Source organism: Acartia tonsa, chromosome 11 (assembly GCF_053477335.1).
Source record: "Acartia tonsa isolate MP-2025a chromosome 11, ASM5347733v1, whole genome shotgun sequence".
Taxonomy (NCBI): domain Eukaryota; kingdom Metazoa; phylum Arthropoda; class Copepoda; order Calanoida; family Acartiidae; genus Acartia; species Acartia tonsa.
This window is the reverse complement of record NC_137270.1, coordinates 43,089,631-43,110,508: the sequence shown is the minus strand read 5'-3', so window position 1 is coordinate 43,110,508 and position 20,878 is coordinate 43,089,631. Positions and strand designations below refer to the sequence as shown.

General features: G+C 32.8%; 1 protein-coding gene across 9 annotated transcripts; it reads left to right on the top strand.

The window, feature by feature from the left end:
- Positions 1–678: 678 nt before the first annotated feature.
- LOC145332586 (amino acid transporter heavy chain SLC3A2-like) lies at positions 679–20,777 on the top strand. Of its 9 annotated transcripts, XR_013884225.1 has the most exons (18): positions 679–833; positions 3,261–3,332; positions 5,627–5,818; positions 5,999–6,047; positions 14,272–14,349; positions 14,607–14,710; positions 15,252–15,362; positions 15,583–15,690; positions 16,400–16,531; positions 16,946–17,094; positions 17,557–17,666; positions 18,069–18,184; positions 18,498–18,559; positions 19,017–19,118; positions 19,403–19,589; positions 19,921–19,939; positions 20,495–20,557; positions 20,678–20,777. XR_013884225.1 is itself a non-coding variant. In XM_080177593.1 (15 exons), exons 1-15 carry the CDS (start codon positions 783–785, stop codon positions 19,536–19,538), a joined length of 1,572 nt encoding a protein of 523 aa, XP_080033719.1. In that variant the 5' UTR covers positions 679–782; the 3' UTR covers positions 19,539–20,777. The 9 variants fall into 9 exon arrangements, 1 of the variants encoding a protein (XP_080033719.1); XR_013884219.1 differs by having other exon boundaries at positions 19,403–19,644; positions 19,899–19,939; positions 20,495–20,777; XR_013884218.1 differs by having other exon boundaries at positions 19,403–19,939.
- Positions 20,778–20,878: the final 101 nt, after the last annotated feature.

The following is a 20,878-nucleotide window of genomic DNA, read 5'->3' as shown; positions in this document are numbered from 1 at the left end:
ACCCCCACTTGTTTTTTTTCAGTTTTAGTATAACAAGGATGACAACATCCATAAAAGCGAAGCACTGAAACGGTAGGACAAACGGACATTAACACTTGTATAGTATCTGAACTGAATAATCAGAATTTAAAAGTATAAGAGTCGAAGCAAAATTGTAAGTAAATATGTTGAAAAACTGCTTGAAGCAGGATAATGTTTATGGACATACTTACATTTTTGGACTTGATTATAGAGTTGCTTCGCTTATAATATTGTTCTTTGTTGTCCCAGAAATCAATATACCAAAAATCAGATCAAACGGATAATTAGAACACTTGAAAATTTGTTGTTAAAAAAGTAGAAAAATCAACATGTTTAAAATGGACGTACGGACATTCTGGTAATGATTATAGAGTTGCTACGCTTTCTAAATCGTACCCAACTACTACAGGAATCATCATGCAAAGTTTGAAATCGATAGGACAATTTTAACATGCCTAAATTAACGAATAAAAGCTATCTATCTCGGACGGACGGACGGACGTACGGACCGACCCTAATTATAGAAAAGCTTCGCCTTTAAAAAGAAAAAGTAAAAATTTGGTGGGGGTGCTAGTATTTCTCCTGGGAGGGTGGTGGTGCCCTTCCCCATAATAAAAATTCGCAAAGACCCACAAGAAGCTACATTCTAAAGGAGAACGATATCAGTTTAGCGGCTATCGAGATCCTTCAGTACAAACAGGACATGGAAAGACATCCTGTTACTTTATGATAATTACAGATTACCTATATAAGGCATAAAAATGACAGAGGACGTTGAAGCACAAAATGCGCCAATCGCAGAGGAAGAAAAGGTAACTCATTTGTCATTTTTGGGGGTTTTTAAAAGTAGTTGGATCATGTGGGTGCTTTTGAGCACTGAACAAATTTTCATTATTTTTTGATAGGTTAAATACCTATATATGTTGGGGTGGGGTGGCTACCCAACATATCCTATCATAACCTGCCATAAAGTGATAAATAAACAAACGGAAAAAAACAGCCTAAAACTATCCGATGATTTAAACCATCTAAGGTACAAAGTTAAGCTTCCCTATACGGGAATGACAGTAAGTCAAATAATAGGATTTTACAATTTACAGGTACTGTTCAAGTGTAAAAAAAATTGGGTATAGTCCCTTTCGTAGCCACGCTCTTTATGGGGCGATTCTTCGTTTTTTTTCACAGTAGCATTTCTCCCATTTCTAGCCCCTGCGGAGGGCTCTAACCTTGCGGGGCCAATTGGCTAACCCTGTGGGGCAATCACCTAACCCAATATAACCTAACCTAACCTAAAATAACCTATCAAAAACCATTTCAAAAATACGACGAATCGCTCCTTAAGGGGCGTTGCCACGAAAGGGATTATTCCCAAAAAATGTATTGTATTTTACCTCTGTAAATACACAATAAGTTTATTGATTATCCATGCATAATCAATATATGTAGGTAAAAGTAATTTCTTTTTTTCTGTGGATTATTACTTAGGTAAATTGACGTACGTAATTAATTTATTTTTTTCTGATTACCTTGCTATAATGTAAAAACTACTGGTTATCCTGGCGATTAAAGAAAATTATTTTCGACATACATATTTTTCTAAAAATTAAACATCATTTTACTTAAGAATACAGAATGAAAAATATTTTTGATTTATGCAAAATTTGTGTTAAAACTAGGATGCTCGTTTAAATTTAAAGAAACATTCATGAAATTTTTTAATTTTAAAATCTAGTTTTTTAAATCTACAGGACAAGGAACAATTTTTCTAAAAATTATATCCTAGAATATGACACAAGATTCTTAAATTTTAATGTCAAAGCACAAGGACAATTTTTTTAAAATTAAATCATACAATATGATAACAAAATTGTTATAACTACATGTCTTCAAAAGCGAATTTTTTTCTACAATTAGGGTCGGTCAGTTCGTACGGCAAAATGTTTTAGGGACCATGTAGGCAGCGAAGCATTTGTATAATCAACTCAAAAGACGTGTGGGTATAAATGTCCTTTATTTACATTATCTATTTTACGACGATATTTACTTGAAATTTTTGCATTGATTTGATCCTTAGTTTTAGTTTACTTTTAGTAATACTGGTATCTTCCCCCTATTTTCTAGATTGGCAAGTTTAGCTTGTTGTGTGTGTGTGTGTGTGTGTGTGTGGGGGGGGGGGGGTTATAGTATACTCACTCTAATTCTAAATAAGGAAACACAATTGTAGATAATTTAGAGTGGGAGGGGGGGGGGGGGGGGGGCAGCAAAACAGGACTTTTCAATATTAGGCGTGTCTCTTATATAAACTGTTTAAATTGGCTGAAAAAAAAACAATAAAATATTCCCATATAAAAATAATTTCTATTCCCTTAGTTTGATTAGTATCTCAAATTATATATATCTTTTTGTTCCTCTTTCAAATTTTTCTTTTCAGGGCAGTTGAAAATTTCTTCATTTCTCTATTTATTTTTTTCATGTATCAAGTAATACCTTAGGAAGGAAACATAAACGTCCAATGGTGGGGATATAGGGGTGTTGAACACCCCTCAAACTTTGAATCCCATCATTTTAACCCCGTCAAAATTTGAAAAAATACTATAAATTACCCTTTTGAAACCATAGAAATCCTTCATTTTATCTCCCTTAAAATAAAAAAAAACTTTGACATCCCTGGAATGAAACATCCTTATAATAAAGTAACAGGGTGTCTGTCTGTTTGTCTGTACCGAAGGATCTCGCTAATCGCTGAACCGATCGGTTTCTCCTTAACAGGGTAGCTTCTCATAGGTCCCGGGAAGGTTTATAACTATTTTGGGGGAGGGTACCACCACCCTAATAAGAGAAATCAACATAAATCGAAAATTTTACAGCCGCTAGTATGTTATAAATAATACAAAAAAATGTGTATCACAAACTTTTTATATTTTTATAACATAATGAAATCATGTTTTAAATAAATAATAAACACATGTATTTTATTAGGTACAAATAATTAGCATACAATAGAAACATTACTTAATAAAATTAACTTTTAAGCTACTTGTGGCTTCGCCTATAGCATTTAAGAGCTCTAAATTTGAGGGAGGTGGACTGAAAAATAGCAAAAAAAACATTCTCGAACCTTGTGTTTAAAAGTCCTCAAAAAAGCTGATATATAACAGTTTCTTCTAACAAAGATGACCAACATATATTATCAGCGAGGCTCATTCATAATTAATATTTTAGAAATATAAATATTTTAGGCCCTGACAGACGAGAAGCAAGTTGAAATTAGAAAATCTTCTATAGAGAAAGAAAAACCTACAGAACAGAAGGTAAGTTATCTACAGGTATAAGGCAGTGCAGTGGACGATAAATTGACGACGTTCATCCCCGATGATGATCAATAAAGAACCATGAATCTAAAGGGATTAGACAATGGCCGATAAATTGATGTACACATCCCCTTTGCTGATACACAAAGTTATCCATTCTGTAGATTAAAATTAGGGGTTGAAACGTTTCAACGCTCAACTTAAATAACCAACCAATCAAAATTCACCGAAGTCCCCAAAGTTGTTAAGCAATTAAATAAGAAAACGTTATTGTAAAACTTTTGGGACCAGTGTAATAAACAGCCCATTGTTTCCCCTCTTTCTTTGTAATTGCACCCAATGTTTTTAAGACAACACATGAGAGACCATGATTTTCAAACTTTAGGTTGCAGACAGAAAGACATCCTGTCACTTTAAATTGTAATGTAATGTATCAATGTCTCCTATTTGAAGTTGAAGCGTATTTGATTCGCACTTATTATTTAGCTTCATAAGAAATGCTTCAAATGTCAATACTAATCATGAAATATAATTCCTCATTCAAGGGGGAGGTAGGTTGTGCTAAAATTCCGTAAATGTGTGAGTTTTAAGAATTTAAAATAGAAGTAGACATCTAAAATTTGGCATGGCAGTTGCTTTAATAGGGTATAACGTGGATATGTACTATATTGTACTATATTAGTGCAACTGCCATACAAAGTTTTAGAGTTCTACTCCTATTTCTAAGTCTTAAAACTCACACTTTTACGGAATTTTAGCACAACCTACCCCCCCCCCCTCTGTTTCTCATTGGCAGCCGCCGCCTTAATAGGCCTCAAACTGTCTTTTTCTGCTGCTGCTACTGCAATATGGCTACTGTTTATCTATACTTTTAATAAAGTAAAAGGATCTCAGTGTACCGAAGAATTCTCGCTAGCCACTAAACCGATATGTTTCTCCTTTACAGCGTAGCTTCTCATTGGTCCTGAGAAGGTTTATTACTATTTTAGGGGAGGTTACCACCACCCTCCCCTAGAAAAAAAGACTCCCCCCCCCCCGAAAAAAAAAACTTTTCTTTTTAAAACTACAATTAACCTCCCCTCCCAAGGTCTGTAGAGGCGTAACCGCTTGTAAAAAATAAAGTTAGACTTTTGAAGAGATAAGGTTGAGATTAATTTCCAATTAAATATCAAATTACTGAAGAATCCTTACAGTTTTGGCGATTTAATTATAGATTATCTTAAATGCTCTGTTAAGAGATAAAAATAACTCTATAAGTAGCGCAGCAAACGGAAGAATAGTTATTTATCGCGTCGTATTATATACAGCTTTCTGTGGATATTAAGATAATAAGATAAAGAACAGTGTTGTTAGCTTCGAGGGCCGTAATGACACACGGACGGACATATTTTTATTGTAGAGTAGCTGCGCTATCTCGTATGATATATGTTCTTGATCTTCTGTCCAAATAATGATAACTATTCATATGCAAATTATAGTGTGATTTCACTTCTCCACTTGTATCTAAGGTCAATTTAATTATTGATTGGTTGGTTAACACGTACAGTTTTACCTTACAGTTTTAAAATTTAAAAAAAGTAATGTACTCAAGGGGTAATTTTGTTAATCAACATGGGGATGGTACCACAACAGGACAATAGGTGTATTCCCTGAAAAGCTGCAACCTCATCGGACAAGCGGTTAGCGAAATCTTATGCTTTATTCAGACGGTGAGACATCTTTGTATTACAGATGATGCCTTTTTGCGAATTTGCAACAATATGCGGAAATTAATGCCAACCGAAAATTGTTCTCTTCATTTAATTAAATTTTAATGAAAAGAAAAGAAAATTAGATTTGATCCCAGAGATTTTCTCCCACCAAAACTTTCTTAATATAAAAATAGTTTAATCTTTAGTTGCATGAAAGTAAATAAAATATGTATTTTTGAGCAAAGTTTTTGTTCTAAGCTATAATTAAGTCGAAATAACATAAAAAAAAGCAAATACTACTTAAAAATAGTATTGTTTTCTTAATAGTTGACTGCAGAATAGTTTTTCTACAAATCAAATATCACTGACTTAATAGAAAAAAATCTCACAAAGTGCCTGTCGGGCATTGCACCACCATCTCCCCTTATTTTTTATAGTAAGGGAGAAGTTGTATATTTAATGCCAAATCCTAGCGGATAGCCTAACCTGCGTTATCCTAACCCAGCGGGCCACCCAGAATCTAATATAACCTAACCTAGCCTTTTTGTTTCAAGATAAGGGAATTTCGGTGCTCTACACAAAACATCAAGATTTTCTATTTAGGGTTTGTCAAAAGAGGAACTGATGAAATACGCCAACGACCCCTTCTGGGTGAAGCTGAGGATGTCGTTGTTTGTGCTGTTCTGGTTGGCCTGGGTTGGCATGCTGGCCGCCTCCGTGGTCATCATCATCTACGCCCCCAAGTGCCCCTCCCCCGACCCCAAGGAGTGGTGGCAGAAAGGCCCAATCTACAAGGTAAAAATTTATACCTAAGTATGTTCAGAAGAAATACGATTTTTGTAAAGGTCTTAAAAAACATTTAGAAATATGCCTTCTAGTTTAACTAGTCATTATTTTCATTAATAGCTTCCTATAAACAGTATTTGAAATCTCAATGATTTTCTTAATAAATTGTTCTTAATTGATATTTTTTAGACTGATAAATCCGACTACGCAGAACAAACTGATGAATCATTCTTCGCTGGTAAGTTTAACATTTTTTATAAACAGTTCAGTTTTTAGCTTAGAAGTGGGGTGTAAGCACCTCCTTTCAAAAAATTTAGTTTTAGACGGCAAAAAGTTTTGACTGTCTTAATTTTACAATTTTAATAAAATAGGATAAGTTGGCTGTTTCTTTACATTTTAAATTTTTATGTTATGTTTAAGTTCTATGGACGGTAGAATTTTTGTTGTTGAATTTAATTCAATGATTATGAAAAGTACATCAAAATAACAATTAAGTTGACCAAAAATACATTTGCATGACCTCGAGACAACCTCAAACAATTCCTTATAATTTCAGTAAATTTCATCATCTTTTATTTGTTCCATAATAGCCTCTACAAAAAAAAAAAAAATCCGCGAAAAGTTTTGACGAAATAAAAGCTGAACATTTCATCAACCACCAAAATTTGGGCAATTTTTACAACATGTTGCATCAGATTTTGCTGCCGGCTAAATAAATCCTTTCCCTTTCTTTCTCTCCGCAATTTATAATCACGTGTACAGTGTACTCTCTCTCGCAGGGTCGTCGGAGACCAAGAAAACTGCAAAAAAGATGAAAAGTATAAAATTTACCTACATTTTATTAAAAAAACTAGCTTCTAGGGTCCATGTATTCGAAGGGTTAAGGAATGACAGAAAATAGTCTAAAACCATTATAATACATATGTGAAACTTTCTTAAAATGTAGAACTCAATTGGTTCAGTGGTTATCAAAATCTTAAGCTACAGACAAAAAAAAACTTACTACTTATGAAAAATCCTATCAATAGCTGGCTTTTTTTTTATATAGTACTAAAACTGGATTTTTGGTTCAGTCATTGTCCTGCAGTAACATAACCTAACCTTGATTCATAGTAAAACACAGATCCCGAGTATTTTTACCTGAAATATCCGGATTCTACACGCACACACAAACACACACACTAACAGACCCACACACACACACACTTTTTACTACAGAAGCACTTTTAGCTTTCCTTTCCTCGGAGTTACTCTCCGACACCAAATTAGCTTTCTCCGTGGCCATACAAAAAAGCTGAAAAAATCCACAACTTGCAAAATGTTACATAGATTATTTTAAACTTGTTGCTTCGCCCCAGCCTCTAGTGGTGTGCAGGTGATGTCAAATAGCCTAAAACCACCAAAATATAATTATAAAACTTTCCTTTAAAGCACAAAAAAATGGATCAGTATTTTTCGAGATATTAAGCTTCAGACTAAAAACTACTACTTTATAAAATAAAAGATTAATTTTTGTAGTGAACAAGGATAATTTTGTCAACAATATGCAAAAGAACAGAAAAAAGTGTTTTATATATATAGTATTTTTTTGACCTAGTGTAGGCATAAAAGTACATTTAAACAAAGGAATGAGAATGATAATTGACTGATTCTTTTTATGTTAGCAGAAATTGTCTAAAAATCACACTCTTACATTCGTTGACTGCAAATTTTTTAATTATATTATTGAATCTGGATTTTTGGTACTTGCAGTGTCGAAAATATTCATTTAAGGGTTAATTTATTTCATCATCATTTTAGCGTGCTTTGTCTTATCCCCTAGAATCTCTGTTTTTTTTTCTTCAGTGGTTTAAGAGAATTTATGACAATATTATAAGCAATATTGTTTCCTAAAAAATCTCCCTTCAATGTTTAAAGGAATTTCTAGTTAATTTAGATCTTTTTACACAAATATACACACACACACACACACCTCCCCCCACCCCGTGACCCCACACACACACATATATTTACACAGATTTATTCCTATATTCCTATAATATATCTGGTTTGCTCTAGTATTACAGAATTTGGGGTAGTTTTTAGACATTTATACATTGACTTTTCTTGCTTATGTAGAAAACTATTCTTAGGTACAATTCTTATTTGATAATATGAAGTATACCTTTAGTAGTAATATTTTTTGGATCTGGCTAACCGATATGGATCTCCTTTAACGTGAAGTTTCGTAAAGTCCCTGAGATGGTTTTAGACTATTTTCTGACCCTTACATACGAATACAAAGCCTTTAGATGCTCGCAATTGTCAATTATTTCGCTGCTAAACAAAAACATACTCGCAGAAACATCTTTTAATTAGATGAATTAAAGGACGTACGGACATACCAATTTTTATAGAGAAGCACTGCTACCGAAAAAGTATTAATATTTGTGATAATATAATACCAAATTCTTTTTCTATGGGCCAATGACCAATATATATTTATTACTATTTACAATAACCAAATCTATTGATTTATGCACATTAAAGCATTCTATACATATTTAATATAATGCTTTGCTTATTTACAAATTCTTGTCAATTAATGATTCTATTGTCTTAGTCAACAAAGAACTGATTTGATGATTTCTTGACTTAATACGAGCATTTGATTCAATTTACAAAATTTATATATGTTTTTACAGTAGACTATTTTTTTAAGTTAGACTTTTACAAGAAAATATATATAATTTTATCGATAACGTATCATATCATTTAATTGATAAAACTTAAAATAACATTAGCAATCAGTAACAGTTCTAAAACTTCTAAAAAATAAGGATGTCAACATCCATTAAAATAGAGGAGGGAATAATTTAATGTAAATTATACTGGAACCAAAAATTAGTTTGGAAACTAACTAATAATTAAATCTTGATTGGGAGGTACAAACTTAAAAGTATCAAAACTTTTCAACCAACAATTTTAATTCACATAGGGAGTAATTTTGTACATCAATTTATCGTCTTTTTTCGTATCCCCTTAGATCCTGATTTTAGTTCTCCAATAATTCTAGAGTAGCTACAAACATAAATAATATGTTTCTTAGAAAGTCATGCTTTAAATACGTGTTTAAGCAACTTCTTTATTATGACCTACTAAAATCTTACTTAGCAGATTTCTGATTTGTTAAAAAGAAGCAAACAATTTAAACTAAGCTAAAATGCTTTAAATGCTAATTTGACATAAAAATGTCTTATGAAGCATATTTTAAAACAAGGATGACAACATCCATAAAAGCGAAGCACTGAAACGGTAGGACAAACGGACATTAACACTTGTATAGTGTCAGAACTGAATAATCAGAATATAAATGTATAAGAGTCGATGCAAAATTGTAAGTAAATTTGTTGAAAAACTGCTTGATACAGAATGATGTTTATGGACATACTTACATTTTTAGGACTTAATTATAGAGTTGCTTCGCTTATAATATTGTACTTTGTTGTCCCAGGAATCAGTATACAAAAAATCAGATCAATCGGATAATTACATCATATAAAAATTTGTTGTTAAAAAAGTAAAAAAGTCAACATGTTTAAAATGGACGTACGGACATTTTGGTAATGCTTATAGAGTTGCTACGCATTCTAAATCGTATCTAACTACTGCAGGAATCACCATGCAAAGTTTGAAATCGATAGGACAATTCTAACATGCCTAAATTAACGAAAAAAGCTATCCGTGACGGACGGACGTACGGAGTGACGGACGGACGGACGTACGTACGGACGGACCGACCCTAATTATAGAAAAGCTTCGCTTTTAATAAATTATAAGAAAGCCCACATGAACTGAATCTAAATGCATTAAAACTCAGGCAATTGTTATGTCTTTAAACATGCCCCAATTTTAATAAACAAAATTACCCATTCTGCAGATAAAAGTTATCGTTGAAAAATTTTGATATTGTTGAATTGAATAACCTATTCAAGATTGTATAAAAGCCTTCAAAGTTTTTATGAGAAACGTGTTAAAACGTGTTAAATCTTTGGTGAACTGTAAAACTTTCAGTCCAACGTCTAGGTACTTCTTTCCTACTAAAACGAATCAACTATCTCGTAATATACGCAACAAAAAGACGTCTCAAATCGTACGATGTAAAAAGTACTATTAATGCAATTACATCAAGCACTTTTTTACTTATTTCCCCTACGTCAAAAACTATTTTCTGTGCGAGAAAAGTTATGAAAAAGAAGAGAAAAGTATAAATATTAGGAAAAAGAAATGGAAGTTTTAACATAACCATTCAAGTGCTCCTATGAAGCCCTAAGGGGTGTAGCCTCTAATTTAAACAAAACAAGATTTATAAATAAAAAGGAGGGGACGGTTGTGACACTTTTTGAAACTAAAACTACAGGAATTCAACTTAAATATGAGAGTTACAGCACTAAAATTTGGAATGACAGTCGCTTCAAAGAGTTACAATGTGGAACTGGGAAGAAAAGTTGGTGAAACCGCCGCTATCTCTGTTTCCCGCCTAAAAACAATACGGCGATAGCGGCGGTTTTGCCGCCGTTTCTTCACAGTTTCACATTTTACCTCTTTAACGCAACTGCCATATCAAACTTCAGTGCTGTAATTTTTTTTAGTTGAGTTCCTTTGACTTTTAGTTTTGGTTTCAAAAGGTGTCACAACCGCCTCCCCCCTTTATATTTTTTATTTTGTTTGTCCTTATCTCTGATGTATTTTCCCTCGCCATCATATGTACGTGTCAGTCATATGCTCTTCTAGATATATTGATCAATAGTTTCTCTAAAGAACGCAGTTTTATTATTACCTACCTATAGATTTAAAATAATTTTAACATGGACAATTATGTCTATAAGTAGGGCAACATTGTAAGTAAAAATCCACAAAAGCGTAGCCCTTGCTTAAAACGGTAGAAAAAACGAACATAAACGTTTTAGAGTGTCTTACAAAAAGTTAAAAATCAGCATCTGGTAACGATTATAGAATTGCTACGTAAATGTACAGGAAACATCATTCAAAGTTTGAAATCACTAGAACAATTGTAATACGCCGAAATTCACGAAAAAAGCGAACCGTTTAGTATGGACGGACGTACAGGTCCTAATTATAGAAAAACCTTTGGTTTTAAGAAATTTATTTGGTAATAAAAAAATTAAGAGATATTAATTTCTATTCTTTCAAATCCTCTTTAGGTCATAGAGATTACGAGCGAAGCACTAGTTCTTTAAAAAAAACATCTTAATAGATTTTTTACCAAAAAAATCATCATATATTGCATTTGCAGTGACTGATTTTTTGCACATATTTATCAATCATTAATTAATATTTTTTATATATCAGCAAAGTGTAAAAATATCTTGAAATATGATACAAGATGTCTATAAAATGATATTTAAGAATTTTAAAGTACATATTTATCTGTTAAAATATAAATATTAATTTATTTTAACATTTATATTATAGAATTGAGTTACTATACATACATACTTAATTGAAATGGCCTTGATATAGAAAAATATTTATGAACATTTTAAACATGTTGAGATTTAGACATAATTTTATTGAATATGAAAAAACATGTAAATGAAGCGGGCACTCTAACACAAAGTACTCTCTTGTGCACTTAACCCCTACCCTATTAAAAATAAAAATAAGTGAGGGGGGGGGGAGAAGTTTTGCCGTATATTTATTACTTTAAGTTAGGTTAGGGTATCTTGGGTGCTAGGTAGCTCTGCCGGGTTTAGGCTTAGAACCCCCCTCCCCCTTACCCTTTATTTTGAGTTTATTTAAAATTCAATGGGGTATTGTGTTATCAATGCTTAAAAGAGCAGTAATAAGAGTTTCAAACATGATCTTAAATAAGTTTTATACCGGCTGCCAATAAATCATTCAACATGACATTTTGGGGGTTATAAATAATTAGATATAGTTAATTAAGATACAGACAATGTTCATAACCATCGAATAAGGAACACTAAGATAGTTTTAGAGCATCTTTGCTTATAAAAAAATTCATATAAAAAAGTAGTTATGATTCTCTCTTTTTTATCTTCCATCATAAAAGATGTTTAATAAAAAAATTCCTCAATAAATACCATAAGGAAAATTACTTGACTTTTGTACTTCAGTATCCTCTAAAGTAACATGATGTGTGTCTGGCTTTATTTATAGAAAGAATGCAGACAAGGAAAATAAAAGATTTTTACTTTTGTTTTTACTTACAAAATTGTGCCTGTGATAGTTAGAATAAATGAGATAAAAAAAGCTCTAGTCTATTTTAACCTTTATTACTACCTCCACCCAGGGATCTAAAGGGATAAGACATTGGCGGATAAATGTACATCTCCTATTATAATTCACAAAATTATCCCTTCTGTAGATTACAATTTCTGGTTGAAACATTTGGACACTCAACTTAATTAACAAACCAATCAAAATTTAATTAAAGTCTCCAAAGTTGTTGAGCCAACGAATAGTAAACGTTATCATAAAACTTTGGGGATTAGAGTAATAAATAGTCCAATATCTCCTCCTTCCCTTACTCCCCCCCTCGATTATTGTATTTGAATTGAATATTATTACAATATTAATATGATATAAATTCAAAATTTAACAAATATTGGATTAACTTTCCAGACAAGATATGTCATATCAAAGTTCCAAGAATATTTTGTCATGTCTACAACAGATATTTGATTAACCAATTCATATAAGATGTCTAGATGACCAATCCCTAGATTAGTCCAATAGTAACACAGTGTAGGAACAGTCCGGCCACATTATCAAGAAAATTATAGGGTAAGGGGGGGGAAATTTCGGTTTTTTTTCGTTTTTTTTGAAAAAAAATGGGGTAAATATTAATATTTTCAAATGAAACCAAGACCAGTAGAAAGCTTACGGAAAGGACTATCAGGTCCTAAAAGGACATTATCCTAGGACTTTTAGAAGTTGGCCGAAATTGACCGCAAAAAAGTTACCGATATTTCCCCACCACCAGGGGAAATATCGGTAATTTTTTTCAACCTAAAAAAAATCGATGAAAAACGGCCAAACGGCCAGTCGAACATAAATAATCATAATTAGTATAGGTTATAGGGATTATCCACAAAAAGTTTCATAATGATCGGACTATTCCTTCTATGTTAAAAATGAATTTTTTGAAAGACGCGAATTTTCGATTTTTTTTTTCGAAAAATTTTTTTTAAAAAACTTAAAATTAATATAAGAAAAAAACGTATTTTATTACTTTTTAGGCCTGATCCTAAAAAAGCTCACATTGAACTATAGATTTAGCCCAAAAAACATGAAAATTGATTTAAAATTGACCTCAAAAATTGAATTTGAAGCAAAAGTGTCATCTTTGCAAAAAAAATCTTGACTACATTTTAACCTTAAAAAAATCGATGAAAAAAGGCCAAACGACCAAACAAGCGTAATAAATCATAATTAGTATAGGTGATTGGGATTAACCACAAAAAAATTCATAAAGATCGGACTATTCCTCCTATGTCAAAAATATTTTTTTTTCAAAGGACCAGAAATTTTGATTTTTTCCTCGCAAAATTTTGATTCAAAAAATAAAATTAATTTTTTTTTGTTTTTTATCTGTTCTATTCATTTTTAGGCCTAATTCTTAAAAAGTCCATATGGAATAATAGATTTGACAAAAGAAAACATGAAAACATGACCTTAAAAGTTGAATTTTAATTTCTTTTGAAATTACCGATTTTTCCCCCGGCGCCAACTTTGGTCATTTTTGAAAAAAATATTAACCCGATTTTAAAGCTCTCAACGGATTTGGAAAAAGCGGGCAATTTCTAGTTCAAAAAGTTTTTCAGATCAGCTCTAGGTCTTACCAATTTTTGTGTAGGTCGATCTTTACACACCTACTAAAAAATTTTTGGAAAAAAAAAATTTTTCGTCCGACTTTGAGACCCAATAAGTACCCTTAATATTCATCTCACAAAAAATTCATTTTATACTTTTTTGTAGGCAATTTAATAAGGAACAAATTTGCTTTCATGTTTTTTTCTGTCATTTGAAAGGAACATGGAGAAAAAGGTCATTTAATGAAGGTAGGTCGAAATTACCGAGAATAGCCCCTTACCGAAACTTCCCCCCCCCTTACCCTATACTTTTTAGTCCAATTTGACTACCTAAATAATAAAGTTTGGGTATAGTCCTTTCCACGACATCCCTCCATAAGGAGCGATTCTTCGTATTTTTAGAATGGCTTTTTATAGGTTATTTTAGGTTAGGTTAGGTTAGGTTATATTGTGTTAGGTGATTGCCCCACAGGGTTAGGTAATTGGCCCCGCAGGGTTAGAGCCCCCCGCAGGGGCTAGAAATAGGAGAAAAGCTACTGTGAAAAATACGAAGAATCGCTCCTTATGGAGGGATGTCGTGGAAAGGACTATACCCAATAATTCTATTGGTTACTTTTATTTTAGGTCTGATGGAGGATTTGGATTACATGGTTGAGGCTGGTTTCAATACTTTATATCTCGGAAACATCTTCAAGATTTCAGGTATTACCAACTACGCCCCTCAATAGAGTCCTAAGGTCACTTATGGAAGGAGGGGGTGGGGGGAAGGGGTGGGGGGGGGGTTAAGTTAACCCTTAAGTTGATTTTTAAGTAAGAAATTCTGTGGGGATTATTTTGTAAGTGGCGATTACTCTTGGGAGGTGAAAAAATAGAAAGAAAGGAGAGGGGGGGAAGTGTTTTGTGGTAAAGAAATAGGTCTAATGGGAAAACACCCATTTATAATGATGTTCTTTTTCTAGAAGATGAAGGCAGTGTGGTTGACTTCCTAGATGTTGATCCTAACCTGGGAACACTGGAGGAATGGAACTCATTGGTGGCTCAATTACAACAGAGAAATATAAAGGTGAGACTTTTCAGGGATGAGAAAATGGACCGGACGTTAAAATCAATTTTTTTATTAGATTGATATCGTTGTGGGAGCATTAGGTTTAAGAAAATAGACGTTAGCTTAATGTACAACACCAATTAGGATAAACAAAATTACTCCTTTTGTACTGGTTGGAGAGTTTAGAGAGACTGTAGTTTGGTTGGAACCATATACCAAGGTTTAATAATAGTCTCCAAAACTTTAAGCATTGGATCCTTTTTTCATAAATACTGAGCAGGTAGATATTTCATTTTCTTCTTCATTTTTAAACATATGCAATAAAGAATTAATTAAAGCATCAAATATGCCAATACCATATGCATTAAATGGGATAAACTTTAAAAAAAAAAATTACCATAAAACGATCTCAAGACTATTATTTAAAATGAAATAGCCTAAAACCATCTCGCGAGACTTAACCCGGGACCTACGTGAAGCTTCATTAAAATCGACTCATTAGTTAGCGACATCTTAACGGACTAAGAAACATAAACCTTACTACTATTATATATTTTAGGTTATAGTTGATTTTGTTCCGGACAGTACTTCAGTGCACCATGCTTGGTATGAACAAGCAAATGATGGATTCTATTCAGCTGGCACTACACTAGATATTTCAAACATCCAGGTAAAATAACATTTTCATCCCTTAATAGAAGGGCTAATATATAATCTTAGAAATCTGATGGCAAAAGGGGGGGGGGGGGGAACATATATGGGAGGAGTTATTGTTGGAGGTACTGAAAAATATTTTTGGTTATAGTTCTTTTTGTGACAACAACAAACAGAAACACACAACTTTACGGAAAATACGCGAAAAAAATGACCCCCTTTATTGTTTATTGCAGGTAGTTGCTGAGCTGAAGACTGTCATCAGTACCTGGGCGGCCAGAGGAGTTTCTGGTTTCAATATCAACTCTCCCAAGATTATTGATGGTGTTATCAATGATAATCAGGTTAAGAATTGAAATTAAAATTGATTTTCTATAATAAAAAGTAGCTTGATGTCTGTCCGTCAGTCCGTCTAAAGCTTAAGATCTCGGTAACCACTAAACCGATCGGATTCTACTCTTCAGGGAATATACCTACTGGCCCTGTGGTGGTTTTAGCCTATTTTCTTGGGAAGTTGGACAACCCCAACCCCCCCCAAAAAAAACAAAAAATCCCTCCCCCGAATTTTTTTTTGTAGGAGATATCCTTGGTCCATATTTTTTTTTGTAGAAGATTTCCTTGGTCCTTCTTATTTTTTTTTACGAATTTCACCTTAACTTTTTTTTATCATCTCTTGGGGCGCAGTCGCTAGTAAATATATTAGGAGATTAATAATAGTAAAATAGTTGAGAAATAATTCCATCACACAATGCGTTAGAAAGTTTTCAAATTGTTTTAAAGTTAGTATGTTTTTCAACCTATTTCAAAAACATAAACTAGGTAGGTATTCTAAGACATGAAGATATAAATTTCTATTTCAGCAATCATTTTCAATTCATTTTGTCTCTTGTAGAGGTGAATCAAGCACTATTAGCTTGGTCGTTTTAAACAAAACAAATAGTTTTTCATTTCATTCGTATAAAACAAACATTTTCTTTCGATACAAATATTGTTTAAAGTGTATTACATATTGTGTCTTGATTGACTATCTATTGTAATAAATCTTATTTTAAGGATGCTAAATCATTGATTGTAAGCCTGCGCGAGACCCTGGATGGTGTGGAGCCCGCAGAATCCAGAATCCTGGCAGCCTTCACTGACCTGGATCTCAAGCAGTTGGCACCTCTGTATGGCAATGATGTCCAGGTAAAAAAGTATTTCATTTGTGGCTATGCCCCTAGAGGCACTAAGGGGGGTTGTTATTTCAGTTTTTTTGAAAAGTAAAAAAAGAAATTGAAGGGTATTTTTTGAAGGGAAGATTTTTCTTGGGAGGGTTAAAATACCTTCCCTTGAAATTGTTCTAAATCTTCCCTTGATATATTAGAAGCTTTATTATAATACAAAGTTCATTCTTTACCCCTTCCCTGGTTTTAATGGGAGGAATTTATAAAAAAATATTCGGGTCAAGTAAAGTTCATGGTAAAATATTGCTGGTAACGATTGCTTCTTGGTTCCTGGGATTATCACAAGGTTACTGGATCCAGCAGCACGAATATTACCCTAAATTTTAAATTCGTTATAAATACTTCGAATGATGATTTTTTTGTGACTTTCCTTTAGGCTAACCATGTCGGATCTCTGTTCCACCTGGCTACTGGAAAATCTATGGTGGAATCTCTTCCCGAGTTGACCGCTCCTCACATCTTTGATTATGTTAATTCTGTACAAACAGCTTTGTCTAACAACAGTTGGCCTGGAATTGTTATTAGGTAATGTACATTTCTACATGTGTTTTGTTAAAGGGGAGTCGTAGCACAGTGGTAACGCACTAAGCTACGGTGGTGAGAGTCCAAGTTCAAGGCCACATGTGGCATCTCGAATTTTTCAGTCGCAATTCATTCACGTAACTTCCCCTTGCCCTTAGGTGATAATTGGTAGTTTGGATACTCAATAGTCATGTACATAGTTAGCAAATGCACCTTTTAGGGTTACTTGAGGAAAGGGGGGCGGGGGAATTGACCCACCACTTTAAATTTTAGTCTCGAACAGAAAAGTAATTTTAAAAATTCAGGCGAAATTTATTTTGGGTGGTTGGAGGTACCCTTCCATTAAATATAAACCTACTCCAATGAGTAACATCAATGTAAAGGAAAGTCATGGGATCTTAAGATACAGACGCACATCCTGTTACGTTTACATAAGGATAATTACTTATTTATGTATCGTTTTAGTTCTCGCAGTGAACGAGTGGCTGATGGCAACGCAGATATGGTTGATGCTGTCAACATGCTTGCTACAATGCTCAAAGCCACCCCCATTGTCAGGGCTGGTGATGAATTAGGTAGGAATTTCTGCTTGTTGTTTAAAATTCCCACATGTATTAACCTTGTTGAGCACTAAAGAACTGTAAAATGGGTGGTGGTTATTTTTTTAATAAATTGAATTAAGAAAGTGGAAGTTTTTCTTTTATTACTTTAGTTCAGGTTAGGTTGGGTTATATTGGCTACTTGGTAGCCATTTTTTTTATCAGGGAACGTTGAATTAACAAACTAAAATAGTATCTACAGATTTGAAGCCAGCGATAGAGAGAACGTGTTAAAACATTAGGTATCATTGTAATTTAAAGTCAACTGTACCTTTCTCCCTGAAGAAATGTATTTTTCGCATTTAAATTTCAATGATTTAGTTAAGCAATATAACAGCTTTTTCATGGAGTGTTTAATATTTGTTTTGACATATTTAGGCTTCAAATCCGGCGATAGTGATTGGTCATCCAGATCCGTACAGTCCGAAGAGTTCAAGGCGGGCACCAACACACACTGGGGAGTTTTCTCACAACTGGCAGAGCTTAGGCACACGGTAGGGCGCTTACATATATTTAATTACAAGAATTTTATTGCTAGAATCGTATATATATCATGTGTAATGTAGTATTAAACGACATCTTACGGGACAAATCCATTACAAATAAACAAAAATAACCCTTCTGTTGAAGTTTAAATACATCTAAAATGAACTAACCAACAGTAAAATACTTGATCCTATGAATGCCGAAAGAAAGTATTATCAAAATTTTGGGTACCCCATTTGAATTTAAGTCTACTGTCCCCTTTCTCTCTCCAAAACAATGTAAAAAAAATATTAAGTGAAATCAATTTTTTTTTTTTTTAAGGACACCATTCTGTTTGGAGATTTGTACAACAACCAGTTTGATGATTGCAGCGTCATTACCAGGTAAAAGTATATCTCAGTACCCATTCATTTCATCTGGATTAAAACCGGTTCTGATCTATACTAAACATACCATATCCACGAATTTTCCACAAAGAATAAAACTTAAAGGGAATAGTAGCATTCACAATATTGCGTAAAATTGTGAGTGAGATTCCAGTCAAAGGCGCTTATTAGGTCCAACTGTTTTAAATATGCGTTTAATTATACTATGCGTTTGTACAACATTAAGACCAGTTAGACTTAATAAGCGCCTTTGACTGGAGTCTTACTCACAACTTTACGCAATATTGTGAGAGCTACTGTTCCCTTATTGGATTAATTCCTGCTTTTTTGACAGGGTCCTTTGGCTGAGGCTCCCCACCTTTATTTTCTATTAATTTTAAAAATACGGTACCTTATCTGTTTCTGATAAAATATCAATGCCGTATATGGTCTTAATCTTAATTTCTTTTGTCAGAGTAAAGCGTGGTAATCCCGGTTTTGCCATGGTAATCAACACAGGCAGTCAGGCAACCACTTTGGACATATCCAATATCCAGGGCATGGGCGAGACTGTCAGGTACAGTGATAGATGGATAGTTAGATTTATAGACAGATAGACAGATATATATATGGACAAACTTGGGGAACTTCTAGACAGATCAATAATCAGAGCTCGGGTATTTGATAAGACATGTGGTTATAGGTGAATAGATTAATACGTAGTAAGTGATGCATTGGGAAAAATTTATAGGTAAAGCTTAAGATACGAGTTTTCAACCAAATAGATGGGTAGTGAGAATTTAAAATAGAATCATAAAAAGGGGGTAAATGATTTAGTTGGTTAATTTCATATTTTTTCAGGCTGAAGGCAAGATCCGTTTTGGCCTCAGCACCCGCAAACGGCACATTGGAAGTCAAGGCTTTCCCCTCCAAGGAAGTCGTCATGGGAGCCAGAGAAGCTAAACTATTCACTTTCGTACCCAATCTTGAAATCTAAGTGCAGATAGATGCTATACTAGTTATAGAGTAGCTGTGCTACTAATTATATGTAAAAATAACTTTTGATAGTTATACACTAATAAGTTTTTGAGCTAGTTAAAATGGTAGAATTATATAAATAAATTATAGGATTGACTTTGTCTAGATAAACCTTTTTAAAGATAGGTACACTTGGCTTTATGTAATTTATGCTTTTGAATTATTAGTGTATTGCTACATAGAGTTATGATGACACTACTTTAAATTTCTGAATTTATAAATAGCCGCTAAAATGAGCCAATCAAAAGTCTTCTCTCAGAGACAGAGATCCTTGATTGGTTCATTTTGGCGGCAAATTTATAAAATCGTAAATTTAAAGACGTGTCACCGTTATGTTTTAGCTATGACATTCTAACAAAGGCTTTCCTAATAACCTTGTATTCTTGAATTGGACAATGAAATTTTAATTAATCCTCCCCCAAATAATTTTAAAATGCAACTATTGGGGGGAAGAAAGGGATGATTAATTTAACTGGCATTGTACTTTCTCTCCTGCTAAAAACAAATTTTTTATATTCTAGATTTTTTTAACATTTGAACATCCAATAACATTTTACTCTAAAATGAATCCTTGAAAAAGCAATTATCAACATTAGGACCAAGAAATTGCCTTAAAATTTATCAAAAAAGGCTTTCTGTTTCATACACTTTTTTCATAAATCCTTAGGTTAGAACAAGATTGTATTTTACATTATTATGTAATTCATGTTTTAGAATTAGGATGTTAATGTATAATTTTAAGGACCAGACTATATTATAAAAAGTTATAAAAACTGCGCTTAAATATTTAGACAGAAACTGAAAAAGCAGGGTTACAAAAATTTATTTTTAAAATTATGGCTTTAATGTGATACAATTTAATATCTTTTCTACTTTTTAAACATCTATAACTAACTAATAAGAAGCCCTTTTGAGAATAACTTTGATAAAAACGAATTTCAAACATATCTGATACCATTCAATGTTTGTGTTATGCTAGTGGGTTTAATTTATTTTTCGCGTATTTTCTGTAAAGTTGTCAAATGCGCTCATTAAGTCAAACTGTTCTTAATAAACACAATTTTTGAAAAATACGCGAAAAAATGACCCCCTTTTTAGTTTTTACTTTAGCGCAGGACGCAATTTAAGTCTAATGTTTAAAAGCTCAAATTCTACTACACAAATTGTTTTTATTCCTTTTTTTAAATTAAATATTTTTTTTTTAAATTAATCATTCAATTCAAGTATCTTTTAAAAGGAAATTTTCATTAAAAAAAGATCATTTAATTTCAACATTTTTCATAGATTTAATTTTCCTTT

Bases quoted from the DNA above. Each gene is read 5' to 3' on its own strand.
- LOC145332586 (XM_080177593.1), top strand. From the start codon at position 783: ATGACAGAGGACGTTGAAGCACAAAATGCGCCAATCGCAGAGGAAGAA. The intron at 3,333-5,626 runs GTAAGTTATCTA...TTTTCTATTTAG, and splicing joins AAAAACCTACAGAACAGAAG to GGTTTGTCAAAAGAGGAACT. The intron at 18,185-18,497 runs GTAGGGCGCTTA...TTTTTTTTTAAG, and splicing joins TGGCAGAGCTTAGGCACACG to GACACCATTCTGTTTGGAGA.